Source organism: Physeter macrocephalus, chromosome 7, assembly GCF_002837175.3.
Source record: "Physeter macrocephalus isolate SW-GA chromosome 7, ASM283717v5, whole genome shotgun sequence".
NCBI lineage: Eukaryota > Metazoa > Chordata > Mammalia > Artiodactyla > Physeteridae > Physeter > Physeter macrocephalus.
The window spans coordinates 115,010,297-115,034,111 of record NC_041220.1 but is presented as its reverse complement, the minus strand read 5'-3'; the positions used below and the strand labels follow the sequence as shown (position 1 = coordinate 115,034,111).

The following is a 23,815-nucleotide window of genomic DNA, read 5'->3' as shown; positions in this document are numbered from 1 at the left end:
CATGTGGGATCTTCCCAGACCGGGGCGCGAACCCGGTTCCCCTGCATCGGCAGGCGGACGCGCAACCACTGCGCCACCAGGGAAGCCCTACATTTTTAAGAGAGGGATTTAGAATTGGCCACGAGTTCAGAGATTGTAAGTGCTGTTTAGGGTTTGTGGCTGGGGTCTCTTTCGGAGGAGTCGGTGAGCTCTGCAGTATTAGTCACTGCCAACCACTGCCGGTGTGTCACTTTTGAAGAGTGACCCATCTGGTCACCATCTATAAACACCTTACAGTTGAAGAGGTTGAGTTTCACCTGGAAGATAAATTCCCAGCGATTCCTAGGAATAACACTACAATGAATTTTCACAACTGCCACTTTTTAACCTGCAGGCTCAATGTTCTGAGATCACCAGTTAGCTGCTAAGACTTGGGCTCTCTCTAGTAAGTCGGTAGCTCTCATTGAAGGGCTCCAATCAATATCTATCTGTCTATCTGTCCATCCCTCTAGTTTCATGACGGTGGTGGTGAGTTGATCTGTGTGAGAACTACTGTATTTCTGATGCAAAAGACCCAAAGAGGGGGAGGCTGGGTCTCCTGTTATCACATTATAAAGTTGCCAAAGAGTTCACCATATGTTTCAGGCAATGTGATCCTTTGGCAAATCTCCCAGAAATTTCCCTGGAGATCTGTATATCCCTATCTTAAAAAAATATATTAAGGGCTTCCCTGGTGGCGCAGTGGTTGAGAATCCGCCTGCCGATGCAGGGAACACGGGTTCGTGCCCCGGTCCGGGAAGATCCCGCATGCCACGGAGCGGCTGGGCCCGTGAGCCGTGGTCGCTGAGCCTGCGCGTCCGGAGCCTGTGCTCCGCAACGGGAGAGGCCACAGCAGTGAGAGGCCCGCGTACCACAAAAAAAAAAAAAAAAAAAAAAAAAAATATATATATATATATATATATATTAACACAAGATATGTTTTAGAAAAGAATATCTTTTCCTTTCCTACTATCTCTTTTCAGTGGTGGTGTTTGAGTGATCTCTTAAACTCTTTTCAATAGGAGTAAGGTATGGCACAGGGCCTATCACCTGGTAGGCATTTATACTTAATAAATATTTATGAAATGAATATTGTTTAAATTTACTTTCTTTGGTATGTCTTGTGATTATACTCATTCAACTATGGTGAATGATGATGAAAATTTCAGAAAAAAGTAAGTCAATGAGCTGCTTTAAAAGATTAAAAATTTATCTAATGGATTTTTAGATTAACAGCCCAAAGAAAGGAATTGGGCACATAAAGAGTGAGAAACTTATGACTTATGTTTCCTCCCTTTCCTTTATAGTTATAATATGATCTGACAGAAGTTTAGGGCTCAAATCCTAAAGGACATTCCTAGTCCCCAGTTTTAAGGATGTGGAAAACTGAGGGTCATGGTGACTTTTTCTCCTCCTTCCCTCCCTTCTTTCCTTCTTTTTTGTTTCAGTTTTTGCATTGGGTTGGGTTGGGGAAGAGGCTGTTTATACAGATAATGTTATATATCATCAACTCAAGTATTCTCCCAATGAAATTTTCATTAATCATCCCTCAGAAAAAGAAAAAAGTTTGGTTTCCTCTTGCAGTTGTGAAACCTAGTTAAGACTGTGCAATGGAGTTAATGGGTCAATGCTGTTAGTCTTGGCACTGGAGTTATCGCTGTCCTAGTAATTTGGGAATATTCCAAAAGAGATTAAGAGTTTTTCTCAAAGGAACAAAGTTTTCTATAGAAACAAGACGTTTAACCACTTTTGTGGTTCTGGTGAGTTTTTGGCTTCAACATTAATCTCTATTATGCCCACATTTATTTTCAGGTTCTTTTTAGTTCATACAAGTCTCTTACTTTAATTTTCTGCCATACTTAATAGGGGTCACTAATGGTAAGACTTTATCTCTTTGTTCCCATTTGTAAAAGTCCAGAAACCAGCACACTGTTCTTTCCATATGTAGGTGAAAGCCAATAAGCCTTAGTCACGGGCAAGTCTCCTCTTTCCCAGGAATGAATTAGATGGCATTCCATCAGTGGTTGAATTCAGAGAGACGGGTTCTCATCTAGGACAGCAGTGATACAGAGATAGGCAAATTCTAATAGGAATGATTGTTAACAGCTTGAATGGTTTTCCTTCATAAATATTTTTATAACTAACAGTTTGTATATGCATAATCTTTTTAAAATGTACACAAATTGGATCATACTATAGAATGTTCTCCTTATATTTTTCACTTAATCATCATTTACCCTGGAGCTCTTCTATGTCAGCACCTAAGGCAACTGTACCTAGTATATTTTATTGCTGTATTGTGTTCATTGTAATTTATTTAATAATTCTCATGTCAATTATATTAGGACATTTACATTATGTCCTAACCATCTTTTTGCTTTTTTTATTAATTTTTTTAAATTGAGGAAACATTGGTTCATAACACTATATGTTTCATGTGTACAATATTATATTTTTATTTCCATATACCCTACAGTGTGTTCACCACCAAAATTTTAGTATCACCCTAGAGTTGATGCCCTTTACCCAATTCACCCTCCGCCTCTGGTAACCACCACTCTCTCTTCTACATCTACATATTTTTGTTTGGTTTGGTTTATTCATTTATCTTTGTTGTTAGTTTATTAGTTTTCTATATTCTACATATGAGTGAAACCATATGGTATTTGTCTTTCTCAGTCTGGCTTATTTCACTTAACTTAATACCCTCAAGGTCCATCCACGTTGTCCCAAATGGCAAGATTTCAAAAGATGTGTGTATTTTTAATTTTGGGGTGTGTGTGTGTGTGTGTGTGTGTGTGTAAAGATACACTCTCAGAGAGAGAGGGAGAGAGAGAGAGAGAGAGCAGGCTATTTCTGTGAATTGAAAGCTGCATTCTTATATTTTTTGGGTGTGTGTGTGTGTGTGTGTGTGTGTGTGTGTGTGTAAAATGCAATTTTAGCCTCATGTTTCTTGATCCACAAGGAACTTCAAACTTTCTAATGGAGATATGCAATTAAATATGCCAATCAAGATAGATGAGTCACACCTAGAAATGATCACTCTGTAAAAAGTGAAAATGTACACTCTGAATTGTTACTGGAGAAAGAGTAGAGAAAGTAAATTTTTAAAAACTACGATGTATATCCCCATTTAACTGCTGATTTATTGGACAAAAAAAAACTTCACACTTTGATGGCTTGTTCTATTATTATTGAAAAATATGTTTTTAGCAAAGACCAGACTAGACCAAACTAAAATAGACATTCTCTATTAGGGATACCTGTCATCAAGTGTGGAAAGGTGGGTTGTCAATAGAGACATGATACTGTGTTTTTACCAAAGACCAGACTAGACCAAACTAAAATAGACATTCTCTATTAAGGATACCTGTCATCAAGTGCGGAAAGGTGGGTTGTCGTTAGAGACATGATACTGATATGGAGATGCCATCATTCCCTGTCACAAGCGTGGTAATTTTTTGGTTGTTGTTAAGTTGCTTTAACCTATTCTGGGATCATTGAGTATTCTTCCTATTCTGGAAACTGTCAGAGTCTAGGACAGTTGTCAGAGTCTAAAAGAGTCTAATGGCAGTTAAAGTTTGTTATCAGGAAAATCAGTGACCTCTCCCATGTTTATAAAGAGTTGCTACTGTTAGATCAGCCATTCCCATGTTTTGACAACTGACAAAATTTCACAAGTTTTTTCTTTTTTCTTTTTCTGATTATAGGATACAAGTGTAATGAAACGTTTCTGTTGCTCAATCCTGGAAGTAATTGCACCTTTGGTTATTGAGTTAGCAGGGAGTGGGGAGGGGGAAGGGGGTCAGTGTGGTTGGTGGTTCACAATAAAAAGTCCTTGAGAAACCTTGTTTTGAGTCCAAAATACCTTACATTTAAGTTGAGGGCCAAGAAGGGAGCAATGCTAAAGTGGTTTTATCAGCTATTAGTGTTCATGCAGAAATAATTGAAAGTATTATTGATGATTTATACCCAAGGCTCTTTCTTCACAGGGCAGAATTCTGGAATTCTTATAGTCATTACTGAGGTATTCCACTTTGACTTCCAGTTGACATTAACATTTGAAGGCTAGAATACAGAGTTATTCAACTTTTTCTCAAGCAAATACATAGTCAGACCTCATGGTCAGAGTATGGGTTTGAAAGAAGATTAGCCATATCTCTCAAGCTTTTTTAGAAAGAACCCCAGTACTTACACCATGAATTGTTCTGTCAGAATTTGAAATTTGTTTATACAATGCACATATATTTGTTTATTTACATGTTTATTGTCTCCTACAATGAGCTGTAGAGACTCTCGCTGACGCAGTGAGTACTATAATATCTGACACTTGGCGGATGTTGATGACATAGGTGTTGATTCAATAAGTAAGTCAGTCTTTCTTCGCCGGTCCCAGTTCCAGTGTGTCATCCGTGGGTTGATCAGGGATTAGTGTTGTATCTCAACCTCATACTAAAAAGTTGCAAGCTAGTACCGTTGTGATTATTTATTCAATGTATAAATTGTAACTAGGCACCTATTTAAAAAATAGATTTTTAAACTTGTCAGTCTAATATCTGCTTGCTTTAAAATAGTCAAACAATGCAGAAATGCATATGGTACAGAATAGAAGGTTCCCGTCCCCACCCCCAGAGTATCACAGTAACAGTCCGATGGGCATTCTTGGCACTTCCTTGAGTACATCCGTGGCAAATGATTAATGATGACGAAACAGGCTTCTTCTGGACCAGAAATCCAGAACATCTGATAGAGAAGACGCGCCCCCGTTAATCAGGCTGTGATCTCCTCCAGATCTCCTTGCTGCATTGTGCCTAACATGGCTGAAGGGGGCAGAAACATCCACTGCACCGTCCACTGAGCTCTGCCATTAACTGTTATAATCAAAACTAGATTTTGGTAGGAAAAATTATGTATTTCTTTAAAAAAAAAAAAAAAAGATGCTCTTGTGACCTTAACAGCTGGAAAAGGGGTGTGATGCAGGAAGTAGTCATCTGCTCTCATTAAACACAATGGCCCAGACTGTCGGCCTCTTTGAGGCCCTAGATTTAGAATAACCTTTATCATCTGATTGAAAGATAAATTTCATATGAACCAGTTGCTTTTCTATATCAACAATCTCTCCCTCAACATGTTCTATAGGAAATGCTCATTTCACATTCTACTGCAAACTTGCTATCACTTATCTTGTGAAAAGTTGGCTCATGAAATAAAACACTTAATAAACACTTGACAATAAAACACTTAATAACAGGAATAATCATTAGGGCAAAGCAAATTCTCAGTGTATCAGTTTCCTTGAGTTTTGCTTAGGGATAATGAGACTTAAGTGCTCTTACCTGATAAAGTGAGATGAGAGTTAAAAGTGATTTTCAACATTGAAGGACAAACCAAGTAAAGCAGCAATAATAACAACAATAAATAGTAATAAAATCATAATAGTACAATAAAAACTGTTTTATTCAGCACCTATATATTAGAGGCTCTATGCTAACTAAATACCTTACTTATATGGTTCTACAAAATTCATAGAACTAATATACAAGTTAGGTATGATTATTATTTCAGATGAATAAAGACTTAGAGAGGTTAAGTAATTTTTTCAGTCATTAAGCTAGTAAATGAGAGCACTGTGCTTGACATTTGCAGCGCTAATCTATTGGTATTGGCTTATAGCGGTTGGGAATGTTGATGCAATGTCCAGGCACGGCCAGAGAGTATGTCAAGATTGATTAGTAATATCCGCCAGAAGTATGAGTAAGGACTGGGCAGAGCAGAACATAAGCTGCATATTTGTCTCTTGCGTCACATCAAGATGATGTAACTTAAGGAGGAAAAAATGTTTGCTCCCTTTAAGTATCACGGTCTAAGGACCCTGTGCCCTGTGCCCAGTTATAACAAAAAGCTGTATGGTTCCAAAGCGTACAGTGGCTGAGATGTGCCAGAGGCAGAGCTACTGGCTTCCCACAAATAACAATCATCCCACTGGCCAAGCAGCTCCCCGACGGCTCCCCAGCAGTAGCATTGTCACATCACAACAAAGCGCCTTTGCCCTCAGACACATAGGCCCAATGGCTGGCCCTGAGGGTTTCCCTGCAAAATGCACTGTCCTCTGTTTTGAGTCAGCCTTATTGTTCAGAGCTTAGGGAGTGAGGCTTATGTCCAGATATGGGACAATAATATGTGCTATGCTCTTGTTGCCAGCAATGTTGTGGGTCACCATGATACCTAAACTTTCAATTCTGCAGTGCTCTGAAATGACCTCCTCGTGCCCTAACCCTCAAAGTTTGGATACGTATTTATGCCTTATTCCAATACCACCTCCTCGGAGGTCTTCCAGCAGCAACAGCAGCAGCCAGTCAGTGTATCGATTCTTGTCACCCCAGCATCTAGAACATTGCCAATAAATATTTAACAAATGAAAGGATTAATAGCTGTGCCGATACTTAAGAAATTAGGCATAGTTAAACTACAATGAGTTTTGAGACTCAGGAAGATAAAAAGGTAGTAATTATTCCAAAGTTACTTTCCTTGGGTCTGCTCTGATCATGTGTGAAGCACACAGTCTAGCAGCAAAATATAGTAGAGGATGGGCTCAGCTTCCTGGGTGTGGTGGGCTTGACTCAGTGGGGAGAGACATGATCCCTACAAGGTACTGATGGTTCAGAAAAGTCATAGGTCTGGGGCTAAGGAGCAGAGACCGATACATATTGAAAGTGTGTCATTTGTGTGTTTCTTTGCTTTTGGCTTGTACAAAAGTCACTGACATATCTCCCACTGGTCTGTGAAAGGCAGATAACTGATACAGTAAGTAGTTCACCAGCAGTGTCTATGACTAGATGTATTGGGTTGGCCAAGATTTGATAGCTACCAAATGTTAACTAGTGTTCAAAAGTCTCCTGAAGTCTCTGGTGTGTTGTGTCTGCTGGGATGCTTTGGGGTGTAAATAATAAAAAGCAAAACTCCAAATAGCTTATACAGTAAGGAAGTTTTATCCCCAAAACAAGAACTCTTGTGATGGGGTCACTGAAAGATTGGTTAACTCAGCCACTCAGTCACATCTTGAAGGAATACTTTGCCATTCTCTCTGACTTAGCTTTGGCCTCAAGGTAGCTCCCTCCTGGTTGCAAGATGGCTGCTGCACTTCCAAGCAATACGTGGTAATGAGTAAGGAAACCTTTCCCTAAAAGGCCCCCAGCAGCCCTCTCCTCACATCACATTGGCTAGAATTGGGTCAGTGCCCGTCTTAACAAATCACTGGTAAGGGGAGTGTGATTACGAAAACTTGCTTAGGTAATTAGGATTTACTCCTAAATTGAAGATAAGGTCACCTTCCTTAGGGGAATCATGAGTTGGGAGAACCTGGACAAAATCAGGCTTCTTTTAACACGGAGAAGGAGAAAGGGACTTGGCCCTTGAATAGGCAGCCAACAGTGTCTGCTCTGTATGCTCAGTGGACATGCCATATCCATTTTTCCATAATACCTTCCATAGCAGCAAGTCAGTCCCCAGTTTGCTAATAATTTGGTGACAGTGGCAACTTTTCATATGAAAATTTAGCCATCATCTGGTGAGGTAAAGACAGACCATGAAAAATCAATTCAGGTAAGACGGCAAAATCTCCATTACCTGACGTTACCAATGAAATCCAACTCTCCATTCCCAAATCGGGACAGCTTGTTGACTGTAAAGGCTTAGGTCATTCCGGCAGGAGGGGACATTTCTTTGAGACAAGAAAGTGGGAAGGAGCAGCCTTCAAGTGAACATGGGGAAAAAAGCTCCCTAAGAAGAGGAAAAGGCAGAAAACTGAAAGGATCAGAAAGTGCTGCAATGATTGGCTCACGGTGAATGGGAAGAGAATGGCAGGCAGGAAGGTGAAAGGGGGGGAAGGAGAGGTCATTCAGAGCCTTGCAGGTCCCACTGAGGAGCTGGGGGTTACATTCGAAGTGCAGCGGGGAGACGCTGAAGGATTAAACAGGATCTACAAATGTAAAATCGTACCAATAATCCTATGCAGGATTGTTTTATATGTTGGAAAGAGTAACTCTGTTTAATGTAGGCCGTATGTCATTAGAGAAGCTACTCACAAAATCCCCACTTAATAGGCAGTTGCCAGGAATTCAACTTCATTACCTTGGTTCTGTGCAGAGTTGACCTTTAGTTCTCGCTGGTGGATGCATGTTTGTGGACGGGGTGGCCTAGTGGAATGACTTAGTTGGGAGCAGCACTTAAGATATTTTAAAGAAATGATAATGCCTCTGAAAAGAAATAAAACTCCCATTTCCCTATTGGGTGAGGCTGCTGTTCATTTCAGTAGTTGTTCACTAGTTTATCTCCGGGCTGTTTTTAATTTAATTTTCCTTTTTTAATTGGAGCATAATTGAGTTACAATGTTATGTTAGTTTCTGGGGTACAGCAAAGTGATTCAGTTATACACACACAGATATTATTCTTTTTCATAGTCTTTTCCAATATGGTTTATTATAAGATACTGCATATAGTTCCCTGTGCTATACAGTAGGAGCTTGGTGTTTATGTTATATACAGTAGTGTGTATCTATCTGCTAATCCCAAACTCCTAATTTATCCCTCCCCCACCCCCTTTTCCCCTTTGGTAACCATAAATTTGTTTTCTATGCTAACTGACTTTTAGAACCTAAAAAGGGAATGCTGCCAGAAGTAGGATGGGTAAACACATCTCCCCCCATGGTCAGCCAGCTCTCCTTTCAGTCATGCGTGTGGCTTGTGAACTCTGGAACACATGCGTACGGGGTTCACTACGTGATGGAGGGTGCCTGTTCCAGTTGCCAAGTCCTTTCACACTTCGTGTTACATCATTGAGCTCAACACACTCCAGAGCTCTCCTGTTTCCTTAGCAGCTCCTTGATAACAAGTCCATATGTCAGTTTTCTTTTCAACAATCTCACTTTTTCAACAATCTTTGAGCACCTATGCCTATGTAGAGGCAAATACAATACAGGGCACTGAAGGACAGTGTTGGAGTGGTGTCAGTGAATGGTTATGGGGGCTCAGGGGAGTGAACCTGGATGGACTTCGGTGGGTGGAGGCGGGGGTCTGAGAGCAGAGCTAAGCCTTCTTCCTCTGGCTTCTGTGAGAAAGAGGGATTAGAGAGAGAGATTCAGGGAACAGAGCCAGGCGATTTGGAGAATGATTGGACAGAGGACAGAACTGAGATAATTCCAGGAGTTTTCAGCCAACCCCATCTCATCCCAAGGGATAGTTCTCAAGCTGAAACACAAAGGTTATCAGAGTTCTTGAGATCCTGCCCTGGATCCATTCCCCTTTTCCATGACCTCTTTTTGGAACACTGGTGCAGAATAAGTGGCATGGCCTTCAGAAGAAAGCACTGAGGAGTCTTCCTACTCTTGTTTACAAAACATTTTAAAATGCTTCTGGGTAAATGCAAATGACTGTGATGCCTCTCTACCTATTTCCTGCCAATGGCAGTCTTCTAAGAATGGTTAATGTCAGATGTGAAATTATTTTCCTGAATGTTGTTTCTTTTCTCTTTTCATTATGAAGTATATTCGGTGCTCTTCGAACTGGTGCTTATATGGTGTACATTTTGATGACCAAAGGCCTGAAGCATTCAGTTTGTGACCAGGGTTTTTACAATGGACCTGTCAGCAAATTCTGGGCTTATGCATTTGTGCTAAGCAAAGCACCCGAACTAGGTGAGTGTCTTCTCTCCTTACATTTCCTCCCCCAAACCCCCACCCCTTTGTAGCTACACACCCACAATATTTATGGATAAACGAACAAAGAAATAATTTGAAGGTCCTGTTTTACTGGTTGCGGGAAAGTCACAATGAATGAATTTGCGTTCTTGACTAACTTCCACTGTTTTTTTTCTCTCCCCTCCTTCCCTTCTTTTAAATAATTGTACATTGAATATGAAGAGCAGAACAGTTTACATAGAACATGCACGTATCCAAGCCTTACTGAAAACACACTTCCAGAGGCTTATAACATCTACCCAGCCCCTTCTCTGAGGCCATTAACAGCTGAGCTAATATTAGAATATTGGGAAAAGTTAGCCACACAGCTATTTCCCAGTCCCACATCGAAGTGTAATTTCAGCTCTGGAGTTTGGATGCAGACTAGGAAATTCAGCTTTTTGTTTGGGTATCCTCATGTTCTCATTAACGAAATATTAAGGGTTAGTTTCTGGTGTTGTTTAATTTTAATCATCAAAGAAATAGGCCTTAGGGAAATGTAGTTCATCTTCTAGAAATTAATCCAAAATACTGGGGCTAGAAATTAATCCAATATCTATATATGTAGATTCCTAAGGTTTTTCCTTTAACTCTTTAATAGTCTTAATATAAGTGTGGCACAAGTTAGCAGAAACAGTGAAAAATTAAGTAGCAAGTGTTTGACACAGACACGGTTCCCCAGGAAAATATCTCTATTGCCAGAGAAAGGGATCCACCAGTGATAATAAGCTCTGAGTTCATCCATGAGCAGCGCTGGCCAGCATCTCACAAGCTGGTACGTATCCTTAGGGGACGCCTGTCCATCCTCTGGGGTTCTTAATGTTTTATCTGGAATTAAGAATTGGCTTATTTCATTCAAAATTTTTATTTATAGATTGTGTTCCGTCTCCTGTTTCTCCTAAAAAGGGGATTAGAGGTTGTAATTTCACTGTAAGTCACCTGCAGTATTAGCTATCAAGTCTTTCTGAAAGGTGCCCCTAGTTTGTGTCTGTGTCTGTTCACAATGGATATGACGTGTCTCCCATGTGTGCATCCACCACCTATAGCCACTCTCCACCTCAGGCTGTAACCTGATGCCTACAGAGTGCTGACAATTGGTTTGAACTGTTGGTTTGACCACTGTCTTCCCAGGTCAAAGACAAAGGAGGAGCAGCGGGGAAAAAACTTCAGCGCTCACACACAGAGCGTATGAAAACAGTCTTAGAGTGAAATGCATTAGTATGGATTCATTCATTTATTCCTTTAATAAATTTTTTAAATTTATTTTTTATTGAAGTATAGTTGATTTAAAATGTTGTGTTAATTTCTGCTATACAGCAAAGTGATTTAGTTATACATACCTAAACATTCTTTTTTAATATATTCTTTTCCATTATGGTTTATCACAGGATTTTGAATATAGTTCCCTGTGCTATACAATAGGACCTCGTTTTTTATCCATTCTATATACAATAGTTTGCATCTGCTAACCCCAAACTCACACTCCATCCTTCCCCCACCCACCCCTTCCCCTTGGCAACCACAAGTCTGTTCTCTATGTCTGTGAGTCTGTTTCTGTTTCGTAGATAAGTTCATTTGTGTTATATTTTAGATTCTACATATAAGTGATATCATATGGTATTTGTCTTTCTCTTTCTGACTTTCTTCACTTAGTTTGATAATCTCTAGTCCCATCCATGTTGCTGGAAATGGCAATATTTTGTTCTTTTTTATGGCTGAGTAGTATTCCATTGTATATATGTACCACATCTTCTTTATCTGTTCATGGACATTTAGGTTGTTTCCATGTCTTGGCTATTGTGACTAGTGCTGCTATGAACATAGGCATGCATGTATCTTTTTGAATTATAGTTTTGTCTGAATATGTGCCCAAGAGTGGGATTGCTGGATCATATGGTAGCTCTATTTTTAGTTTTTTAAGGAACTTCCATACTGTTCTCCATAATGGCTGTACCAATTTACATTCCCACCAACAGTGCAGGAGGGTTCCCTTTTGTCCACATACTCTCCAGCATTTGTTATTTATAGACTTTTAAATTATGGCCATTCTGACTGGTGTGAGGCGGTACCTCACTGCAGTTTCGATTTGCATTTCTCTAATAATTAGCGGTGTTGAGCATCTTTTCATGTGCCTGTTGGTCATCTGTATGTCTTCTCTGGAGAAATGTCTATTTACATCTTCTGCCCATTTTTCAATTGGGTTGTTTTTTTGTTGTTGAGTTGTATGAGCTGTTTGTATATTTTGGAGATTAAGCCCTTGTTGGTCACATCATTTGAAAATATCTTCTCCCATTCCATAGGAACAGCTCAGTTTTAAAATGGGCAAAAAATATGTACAGAAATTTCACAAAAGAAAATATATAAATGGCACAAAAGATCCAGAAAATACATCTTCTGCCCACTTTTCAATTGGGTTGTTTTTTTGTTGTTGAGTTGTATGAGCTGTTTGTATATTTTGGAGATTAAGCCCTTGTTGGTCACATCATTTGCAAGTATTTTCTCCCAGTCTGTAGGTTGTCTTTTCATTCTGTTTATGGGTTCCTTTGCTGTGCAAAAGCTTGTAAGTTTGATTAGGTCCCATTTGTTTATTTTTGTTTTTATTTCTATTGCCTTGGGAGACTGACCTAAGAAAACATTGGTAAGATTTATGTCAGAGAATGTTTTGCCTAAGTTTTATGGTGTCATGTCTTATATTTACGTCTTTAAGCCATTTTGAGTTTATTTTTGTGTATGGTGAGAGGGTGTGTTCTAACTTCATTGATTTACATGTGGCTGTCCAACTTCCCCACACCCCTTCCCATTGTATATTCTTGCCTCCTTTGTCAAAGATTAATTGACCATAGGTGTGTGGGTCCTTTAATAAATTTATATTAAGCACCTACCATGGGCCAGGCATTTAAAACATTGAAATGGAATTGCTACTTTATCAAAAAAAGAAATTTATTATATGAATTTAATGAACCAGACCCCCAGGCAACTATTTTTAGTATTTGAATTAGGACCACTAGCTGCAACGTCTTAGGCCAGAGAAGTGTTTTTCAGACTTGGAGCTACAGACAATGCCTAAAGGTCTACAGATGTGTTTTTTAGGAATTTCAAAATTCTATGAGGATATTTTAATTTTGTGTCTTCATGTATGAATAAAAGAAAAGATTGTCTTGCCAGCTACATTTCTCATAGTGATTCTTTCTTCATTTAGAGTCATAGAATCTCTGAGTCAGATCACTCTTCCTGAAACTGGTGTGGGTCTGAGAATGTGAGCATGTATTTTTTCTCTTGGGTTTTTGTGACGTTTCCTTTAAAATAAATTCATACATTATTAAAGTTAGAGAATTATTCAAACTGAGAGATATCATATCCCCTTGACCCCTATACTTTATTCTGTATAATAAGTATCCTTATGAATACCCTCTGTGTTTTTGATGAAGAATTGACTACAGATACATGAATACAGTAAATGCATGAAACTTGACTCCCCTTACATACCACTCCTGAACACCTTTACAATTTCCACCTCCCTACCCTCAACAAGTACTTTTTTTTTTAAATCAGAAAAGGTGCCTCTATGCTTCTGGCCTTTAAGCCTCAAATTGCAAAGGAGCTACTTCAGTCTTTGCTTCTAGAAGTGCCTTTCCCTGCCAGGACTGCTTGTCTGTGTTCTGAGTTTTACCCAGCTGTGTTTGAGGGACTTGAGAATAAAATAGTCCCTTCTACCTTTTGAAGGAATAATATACTGAAGAGCCACCCAACCCATTCATAGTGGTCATTTTCCTTCAGAGACGTAAGTAGCCCTGTGCTGTCTGTCCTCCCAGCTTCCACGCCAGATGGACACCAACATCTTAAGGTGGTGGACAAGTTAGGATTCGTGGATGAGAACTGTTAGTGCATCACTCAGAGGTACTTGTGCTATAATCCTCTGTCTTGTTGGAGTGTTGTTGGTCCTGAGCATGTTAGTCAATCACCTGTCTTAACTAGTCTAGGCCCGAACATGCCACTCCCTCCTGCCCCCCTGTAGACCTTGTAATTGGACACAATTCTGTTCCCTCTTGAGCCCAAAGGAGCTGTACTCTAGTCCCCTGTGCCACTGGCTTGATCATTGCTTTCCCTGGAGAAGCCTCATTCACCACAGTAGTTTATGGGTTGGATATCAAACAACCATTCCTTCACACTTCAAACGTGGGATTGAAGTGTTGACAATGGGCTGAAGAGCTGAAAAAAAATTAAATCCCAAACTTGACACAGATCAAAAATAATGAGGCTAGTGTGTGACACCAATTCTTCATGTAATTTCAGATCCGATATTTTCATGGTCTGAGTACCCTTTTTCATTTCTAAAATATGACTATTCTCTTTCAAATATCCTGGAGCTTACTTGATAGCAGTCTTCCCAAGGTAAACTGCTGAATCAGAACAGATCCAAAAATCAGTTCACCTAATTTAGTGAACATGTGTGCTTGGATGGTTTTTTGTTCATTTGAGAAGTTAAATTCCTTCCCTGTTTTTCACTCTTAGAAAACTTTGTCACTGCTATTTAATCAAGAAAGCTTTATGCATTTGGATTACTCAGAATTTTTCTTATTTTTAGGTCCCCAATTCTTCTTTTCAATTCTCTAAGATTCTGGACTCCCTATGTGTACCAGAAAGAAAAGGTCTTGTGAGAAAAAAGAACAGTTCTTCAGTGTTCAATACTGAAACTCTATTTCCCCCCAAAACCTGCATGCCTGCAGTTTTCACTGAAGTAGTTTTTTATTGCGGCAAAACATACATAAACTTTGCCATTTCTAAGTGTACAAGGCTGCAGCATTAAGGACGTTTGCAATGTTGTGCAACCATCACCACCATCCATCTCCAGCACTTCTGTCTTCCCCAACAGAAAACTCTGTGCCTGTTAAACACTAACATTCCCCCTTCACTAGACTCTTAATAGCGAGAAGGGCTTTCTGTTTCAGCAGAGAACAATGAGCTCATTTCAGTGAATTCCAGGGCTACAATCTACTAGAATAAGTAAGGGGAAGAGAGCCACCAACCTGCTTTTTGTGCCAAAATCTTTGAGTGACTGCTGTTTGAATTATATTAAAACCTGCTGAGATTTTGTTTTTTTAGAACTTGGAAACATCTGCTCTGAGTCTAGGTCCTTGCTCAGTTGCGCTTGTCATTGTTTTTGAAACTCTGACTCAGCAGAGCTCCAGCTAACTCTCAGAAGAGGGGGCACAGCCGTCTGTAACAAACCACACACACAGTGGGCTCTCCATTTCTTGGTGGCCATGCATGCCCTGGGGCTGCTAAATGCTCATGAACTTCTCCAGAGCTGCACACAGAGCTACACTTAATAGCACGTGGGCAGAAGGCATAGTTCAGGAGGAACACTTAGGTATGTGATCACCAGGTCCTGCCTGGAGGCTGGCTCTTGATGGAAAATAGCTGAACCAAAGGTTACAGAGACTGGTAAAGAACATGAGCCAGAGGAAGCTAAGATATGTTAACATGGCCAAAACGTTCATGAGTCAGAAGCCCCACTGCTTACACTTGGCCAAAATTCTTTCCATAATGCTAACAGGACCTTTGGCCAAGAAAGATTGGTTGGCCAACATTGCATCCACAGTCCCTATCTTTTGTTTGTATTTCTAGGTCACTCTGTAGCTTTTGACAGGCTGGAAGTGCCATCCTCTTGGTGTAACTGGCTCATGACAAATTAAATGGGTTATTAAGTGGTTTTCCCCAGAGGAAAAATAATTCATAACTCTCAGAGTTGCATGACTGTTGCATCTCAGCTGCGATATCAAAAGAACCATGAGAGGTCTTGGGGAGCTCTTTCTGGAACCCCACCAGCTTCCTCTCACCCAAGGAAAACTACCCTTCTCTGGGTTGGTGGCCTGCTTGGGGACAGTAATCTTGATATGGCGTTGGAATGCTACTCCTGAGAGGCTCAGGGCCAATACTGGAAGATCCTCATCTTCTTTACTCCATCTATCATCCTGCATATCTGTTCTGAGAAAAATTCTTATGTGTATCTAAATTAATTTCATTTTGAAGATCTCATGACATGTCCTTTGCCCCCACCTCCCCGTATTAAATGGAAACACCTAGTGTGTCTCAGATCAAGCCTGAGACCACCACCCCGACTCAGACAGGAAAAACACAAAGCTATGTTCAATTCCAGATTTGTAGCTTCTATGTTAGCCCATTCTAATATGGTTTGTGTTTTGTCCCCTACCACTCTTCCCACACTGAAATCGTTCTTTAGACAATAAAGTTTTAACATAAAAGTGGTGATAGAGTTAAAATTAAATCTAAAGAATTTAAAAGGATAAAATGCTCATTACTTTAAGGCAAATAACTTTTATTACAATATGTTTGAATATTGTACAGGATTTATATTTATTGTAGTTAATACTTAGAGACTCATAAAAAAATCTCAATTACGAATGAATAAATTTTTTAACGTACAATTCCTTGGACTTCTACCTTCTTTCCACTGGGAACAAAGGTAGCCTGGAATTACTGTGTCTACGTTATAGTCCATAGAAGGAAGGGAGGCACAGAGTAGTAATTACACAGAAATAGTGGATCTTTGACAAGCACACAAAAATAGCACAGTTTAACATAAGTAAGTAGACCCCAGGTCTCCTAACACTAGTTGTGTCCCTTAAGCATACAAGTGAGAGTTACCATCACCATCAATTGTTATTAGTCTGTCTGACATTTACAGGCTTAATATGTTAGGCATCTCATAATAGAGACGAGAACGTCAAAGAAAATTTTGTAAGAGGTTCAGAAATACAGCAGCTGAAAATTTTCCTTTTCTGTTCTAAACAAATAAGAAATAATAATGTTGGGGTATTTTGTTTGTTTGTTGTTGTATTTTTTCATATTCCCTAGGTAGCAGCTGACTTTATTTTTTATTGAAGAAGAGCTGATTTACAATCTTGTGTTAGTTTCAGGTATACAGCAAAGCGATTCAGTTATTTTTTTTTCAGATTTTTTTCCATTATAGGTTATTACAAGATATTGAATATAGTTCCCTGTGCTATACAATAAATCTTTATTGTTTACCTAACATCCCTCGCCCTGCCCCCACTTTCCCCTTTGGTAACCATAAGTTTGTTTTGCATGTCTGTGAGTCTGTTTTTGTTTTATAAATGAATTCATTTGTATATATTTTAGATTCCACATGTAAGTGATAGCATATAATATTTGTCTTTGTCTGACTTCACTTAGTGTGGTATTCTCTAGGTCCATCCATGTTGTTGCAAATGGCAATGTTTCATTCTTTTTTATGGCTGAGTAATATTCCATTGCATATATATATATATACCACATCTTCTTTATCCATTTCATCTGTTGATGGACACTTGGGTTGCTTATAGTGTGGCTATCGACACTGTGGTGCATGTATCTTTTCGAATTAGAGATTTTGTCTTTTCAGAATGTACGCCCAGGAGCGAAATTCCTGGGTCATATGGTAGCTCTATTTTTACTTTTTCTTTTTTTTAATATTTATTTATTTATTCGGTTGCGCCGGGTCTTAGTTGTGGCAGGCAGGCAGGCTCCTTAGTTGCATGCAAACTCTTAGTTGAGGCATGCATGTGTGATCTAGTTCCCTGACCAGGGATCGAACCCGGGCCCCCTGCACTGGGAGCGTGGGGTCTTATCCACTGCGCCACCAGGGAAGTCCCTATTTTTACTTTTTTGAGGAACCTCCAATATTGTTCTGCATAATGGCTATACCAATTTACATTTGTACCAACAGTGTAGGATGGTTCCCTGATGATAGTCATTCTGATTGGTGTGAAGTGATATGTCATTGTAGTTTTGTTTTGCACTATACCAAGTAATAATGTTTAACAGTTCAGTAGGGAAATAAACTAATAGCTCCTGCTGAATGGAATAGGGCACCACCTGTATTATTCCAACCACAGCCATCAGAACCTTAAAAGTCTTTCCAAGATCCAGCATTATCTGACCTTCCTTTGTATGAGATGTTTTAGGGCATCCTTGAAGTATGAGGGATAAGACAAGGGTAAGTACTAAGTTCCCTTGTGCTTAATTAAATTTCAGAATAAGAAGAGGGACCACCTAGATTTCCTTGCTATACAAAAAGAAGTCAAGTTCGAGTTCACCAAAGGTCATGAAGGATATTGGTTTTTCCCATATCTGAAAACCACAGAGATAGGAAAGAGAATGAAGCGTCTGCCTGCATAAATCCTGTTTCTGTCTCACATGGGACAGAAACAGGATTTATGCAGGCAGACGCTTTTTTTTTTTTTTGGACTCGTTAATGGAATCGGGTGTATTTGTTACTGTGCTTGCTCTTCATCCATTTTTACGTAAGTGTTCTAAAGTATATTTGTCAGAACCCCTAGACTTTTAAGAGAATCACTGCAGATTAATAGCATCTACCTGCCTGAGCACCATTCTTGCTTCTATAATATGAATTCTCTACCTTGGAAACAGTGATCTTTTGGATAGTCAAAATAGCTCAGATGGGAGAGCATTAGACTGAAAAAACAGTGGGCTTTTTCTTCAAGGGGGATAATATTAGTAAAATTTCGGATAGATCCTGGAAAGCTTCTTCAAAGTTAATTTCATAAAAATGTGTGTCATTCTGTTTTTTATCACTTGATTCATTGGTACCAAAATATTCCTATTATCCTCTTCAGTAAATACAGTAGAAGATAATTTTTTTTCTCTTTTCCTATTTTTGCCTTTTGTTTATTTAATTTTTTTAATTTAATTTTTACTTTATATTAGTGTATAGTTGATTTACAATGTTGGGTTAGTTTCAAGTGTACAGCAAAGTGATTCACTTATATACATATATCCATTCTTTTTCAAGTTCTTTTCCCAAATAAGTTATTATAGAGTATTGAGTAGAGTTCCCTGTGCTATACAGTAGCTTCTTGTTGGTTATTTATTTTACATATAGTAGTGTGTATCTGTTAATCCTAAACTCCTGATTTATCCTTCCCCCTGCCTTTTCCCTTTGGTAACCATACGTTTGTTTTCAAAGTCTGTTTCTGTTTTGTAAATAAGTTCATTTGTATCATTTTTAAGATTCCACATATAAGTGATACCATATATTTGTCTTTCTCTGTCTGACTTACTTCACTTAATATGATAATCTCTAGGTCCATCCATGTTGCTGCAAATGGCATTATTTCATTCTTTTTTATGACTAATATTCCATTGTATATACACATTGTATATATGTACCACATCTTCTTTATCCATTCCTTTGTCAGTGGACATTTACGTTGCTTCCATGTCTTGGCCATAGTAAATAGTAATAGTGCCGCAATAAACATTGGGGTGCATGTATCTTTTCAAATTACATTTTTTTCTGGATATACGCCCAGGAGTGGGATTGCTGGATCATATGGTAGTTCTATTTTTCATTTTTTAAGGAACCTGCATACTGTTATCCATGGTGGCTCTACCAATTTACATTCCCACCAACAGTGCAGGAGGGTTCCCTTTTCTCCATACCCTCTCCAGCATTTATTGTTTGTAGACTTTTTAAAAATTTTTATTGGAGTATAGTTGATTTACAATGTAGTGTTAGTTTCAGGTGTACAGCAAAGTGAATCAGTTATACATATACATATTCCACTTTTTTTTTTTTAAGATTCTTTTCCCGTATAGGCCATTACAGAGTATTGAGTAGAGTTCCCTGTGCTATACAGCAGGTCCTTATTAGTTATTTATTTTATATATAGTAGTATGTATATGTCAATCCCAGTCTCCCAATTTATCCCTCCACCCTCTTATCCCCTGGTAACCATAAGTTTGTTTTCTACACCCGTGAATGTACTTCTGTTTTGTAAATAAGTTCCACATATACAATGGAAGATTACTCAGCCATAAAAAAGTACAAAATAATGCCACTTGCAGCAACATGGATGGACCTAGAGATTGTCATACTGAGTGAAGTAAGTCAGACACAGAAAGACAAATATCATATGATATTGCTTACATGTAGAATCTAAAAGTATTGTTTGTAGACTTTTTGATGATGGCCATTCTGATCAGTGTGAGATCATACCTCATTGTAGTTTTGACTTGCATTTCTCTAATACTTACAGTGATGTTGAGCATTTTTTCATGTGCTTTTTGGCCATCTGTATGTCTTCTTTGGAGAAATGTCTATTTAGACCTACTGCCCGTTTTTTGATTGGGTTGTTATTTTGATATTGAGCTGCATGAGCTGTTTGTCTGTTTTGGAGATTAATCCCTGTTGATCACTTCGTTTGCAAATATTTCCTCCTATTCTGTGGGTTGTCTTTTCGTTTTATTTGTGGTTTCCTTTGCTGTGCAAAAGCTTTTAAGTTTAATTAGGTCCTATTTGTTTATTTTTATTTCCATTACTCTAGGAGCTGGATCAAAAAAAGATTTTGCTGTGATTTATGTCAAAGAGTGTTCTATGTTTTCCTCTGTTTTATAGTATCCAGTCTTATATTTAGGTCTTTAATCCATTTTGAGTTTATTTTTGTGTATGGTGTTAAAGAATGTTCTAGTGTCATTCTTTTACATGTAGCTGTCCAGTTTCCCCAGCACCACTTACTGAAGAGACTGTCTCTTCCCCATTGTATATTCTTGCATCGTTTGTCATAGATTAATTGACCATAGGTGCATGGGTTTATTTCTGGGCTTTCTATCCTGTTCCATTGATTTTTTTGTGCCAGTACCATACTGTTTTGATGACTGTAGCCTTGTAGTATAGTCTGAAGTCAGGGAGCCTGATTCCTCCAGATTCGTTTTTCTTTCTCAGGATTGCTTTGGCTATTTGGGGTCTTTTGTGTCTCCATATAACTTTTAAGATTTTTTGTTTTAGGTCTATGAAAAATGCCATTGGTAATTTAATAGGAATTGCATTCAATCCGTAGATTGCATTCAATAGTATAGTCATTTTAACAATATTCATTCCTCCAATCCAAGAACATGGTATATCTTTCCATCTGTTTGTGTCATCTTCAATTTCTTTCATCAGCATCTTATAGTTTTTGGAGTACAGGTCTTTTGCCTTCTTAGGTAAGTTTACTCCTAGGTATTTTATTCTTTTTGATGTGATGGTAAATGGGATTGTTTCCTATATTATTCTTTCTGATCTTTTGTTGTTAGTGTATACAAATGCAACAAATTTCTGTGTATTAATTTTGTAACCTGCAACTTTACCGAATTTATTGATTAGCTCTAGTTTTCTGGTAGCATCTTTAGGATTTTCTATGTATAGTATCATGTCATCTGCAAACAGTGACAGTTTTACTTCTTCTTTTCCAATTTGTATTCCTTTTTTTTTTCCCCTCTGGTTGCCATGGCTAGGACTTCCAAAACTATGTAGAATAAAAGTGGTGAGAATGAACATTCTTGTCTTGTTCCTGCCCTTAGAGGAAATGATTTCAGCTTTTCACCATTGAGTATGATATTAGCTGTGGGTTTGTCATATATGACCTTTATATGTTGAGGTGTATTCCCTCTATGCCCACATTCTGGAGAGTTTATCATAAATGGGTGTTGAACTTTGTCAAAAGCTTTTTCTATTGAGATGATCATCTGGTTTTTATTCTTCAATTTATTAATGTGGTGTATCACAATGATAGATTTGCAAATATTGAAAATTCCTTGCATCCCTGGGATAAATCCCACTTGATCATGGTGTGTATGATCCTTTTAAATGTATCGTTGGATTTGGTTTGCTAATATTTTGTTGAGGATTTTTCTGTCTATGTTCATCATTGATATTGACCTGTAATTTGTGTGTGTGTGTGTGTGTATGTGTGTGTGTGGTATCTTTGTCTGGTTTTGGGTATCAGGGTGATGGTGGCCTCATAGAATGAGTTTGGGAGTGTTCCTTCCTCTGCAATTTTTCTGGAATAGTTTCAGAAGAATAGGTGTTAACTCTTCTCTAAATGTTTGATAGAAGTCACCTGTAAAGCCATCTGGGCCTGAACTTTTGTTTGCTGGAAGATTTTAATCACAGTTTCAATTTCATTACTTGTGATTGGTCTTCTTAGGTAAGTTTACTCCTAGGTATTTTATTCTTTTTGATGTGATGGTAAATGGGATTGTTTCCTATATTATTCTTTCTGATCTTTTGTTGTTAGTGTATACAAATGCAACAAATTTCTGTGTATTAATTTTGTAACCTGCAACTTTACCGAATTTATTGATTAGCTCTAGTTTTCTGGTAGCATCTTTAGGATTTTCTATGTATAGTATCATGTCATCTGCAAACAGTGACAGTTTTACTTCTTCTTTTCCAATTTGTATTCCTTTTTTTTTTCCCCTCTGGTTGCCATGGCTAGGACTTCCAAAACTATGTAGAATAAAAGTGGTGAGAATGAACATTCTTGTCTTGTTCCTGCCCTTAGAGGAAATGATTTCAGCTTTTCACCATTGAGTATGATATTAGCTGTGGGTTTGTCATATATGACCTTTATATGTTGAGGTGTATTCCCTCTATGCCCACATTCTGGAGAGTTTATCATAAATGGGTGTTGAACTTTGTCAAAAGCTTTTTCTATTGAGATGATCATCTGGTTTTTATTCTTCAATTTATTAATGTGGTGTATCACAATGATAGATTTGCAAATATTGAAAATTCCTTGCATCCCTGGGATAAATCCCACTTGATCATGGTGTGTATGATCCTTTTAAATGTATCGTTGGATTTGGTTTGCTAATATTTTGTTGAGGATTTTTCTGTCTATGTTCATCATTGATATTGACCTGTAATTTGTGTGTGTGTGTGTGTGTATGTGTGTGTGTGGTATCTTTGTCTGGTTTTGGGTATCAGGGTGATGGTGGCCTCATAGAATGAGTTTGGGAGTGTTCCTTCCTCTGCAATTTTTCTGGAATAGTTTCAGAAGAATAGGTGTTAACTCTTCTCTAAATGTTTGATAGAAGTCACCTGTAAAGCCATCTGGGCCTGAACTTTTGTTTGCTGGAAGATTTTAATCACAGTTTCAATTTCATTACTTGTGATTGGTCTGTTCATATCTTCTATTTCCTCCTGGTTCAGTCTTGGAAGTTTGTACCTTTCTAAGAATTTGTCCATTTCTTCTAGGTTGTCCATTTTATTGGCATATAGTTGCTTGTAATAGCCTCTTATGATCCTATGTATTTCTGTGTTGTCAATTGTAACTTCTTTTTTATTTCTAATTTTATTGATTTGAGCCCTCTCCCTTTTTTTCCTTGATGAGTTTGGCAAAAGGTTTATCAATTTTGTTTATCTTTTCAAAAAGTCAGCTTCTGGTTCCATCGATCTTTTCTATTGTTTTCTGCATCTCTATTTCATTTATTTCTGCTCTGATCTTTATTATTTCTTTCCTTCTACTAACCTTGGGTTTTGTCTGTTCTTCCTTCTCTAATTGCTATAGGTGTAGGGTTAGGTTGTTTATTTGAGATTTTTCTTGTTTCCTCAGGTAAGATTGTATCACTATAAACTTCCCTCTTAGTACTGCTTTTGCTGCATCCCACAGGTTTTGGATCATCGAGTTTTTGCTTTCAGTTGTCTCTAGGAATTTTTTTATTTCCTCTTTGATTTCTTCAGCGATCCCTTGGTTGTTTAGTATCATATTGTTTAACCTCCACATTTTTGTGTTTCTTACAGTTTTTTTTTTCTTGTAATTGATTTCTAATCTCATAGCATTGTGGTCAGAAAAGATGCTTGATATGATTTCAATTTTCTTAAATTTACTGAGGCTTGCTTTGTGGCCCAGCATGTGATATGTCCTGAAGAATGTTCCATGTGCACTTGAGAAGAATGTGTAGTCTGCTGCTTTTGGATGGAATGCTCTATAAATATCAATTAAGTCCATCTGGTCTAATGTGTTATTTAAGGCCTGTGTTTCCTTATTGATTTTTCTCTGGATGATCTGTCCATTGATGTAAGTGGGGTGTTAAAGTCCCCCACTATTACTGTATTACTGTCAATTTCTCCTTTTATGGCTGTTAACGTTTGCCTTATATATTGAGGTGCTCCTATGTTGGGTGCATATATATTTACAATTGTTATATCTTCTTCTTGGATTGATCCCTTGATCATTATGTAGTGTCCTTCTTTG

The 23,815-nt window shown here is 38.2% G+C and overlaps 1 protein-coding gene across 3 annotated transcripts in view; it reads left to right on the top strand.

Annotated features, from left to right (window-relative positions):
- ELOVL6 (ELOVL fatty acid elongase 6) overlaps nt 1-23,815 on the top strand; it is a 148,941-nt gene that overhangs the window by 107,582 nt on the left and 17,544 nt on the right. For all 3 annotated transcript variants that reach the window (XM_028492180.2, XM_055086174.1, XM_007105849.3), the window contains exon 4: nt 9,559-9,710. In XM_028492180.2, coding sequence (XP_028347981.1) covers nt 9,559-9,710 — 152 coding nt within the window. The remainder of the gene's footprint in view (nt 1-9,558; nt 9,711-23,815) is intronic.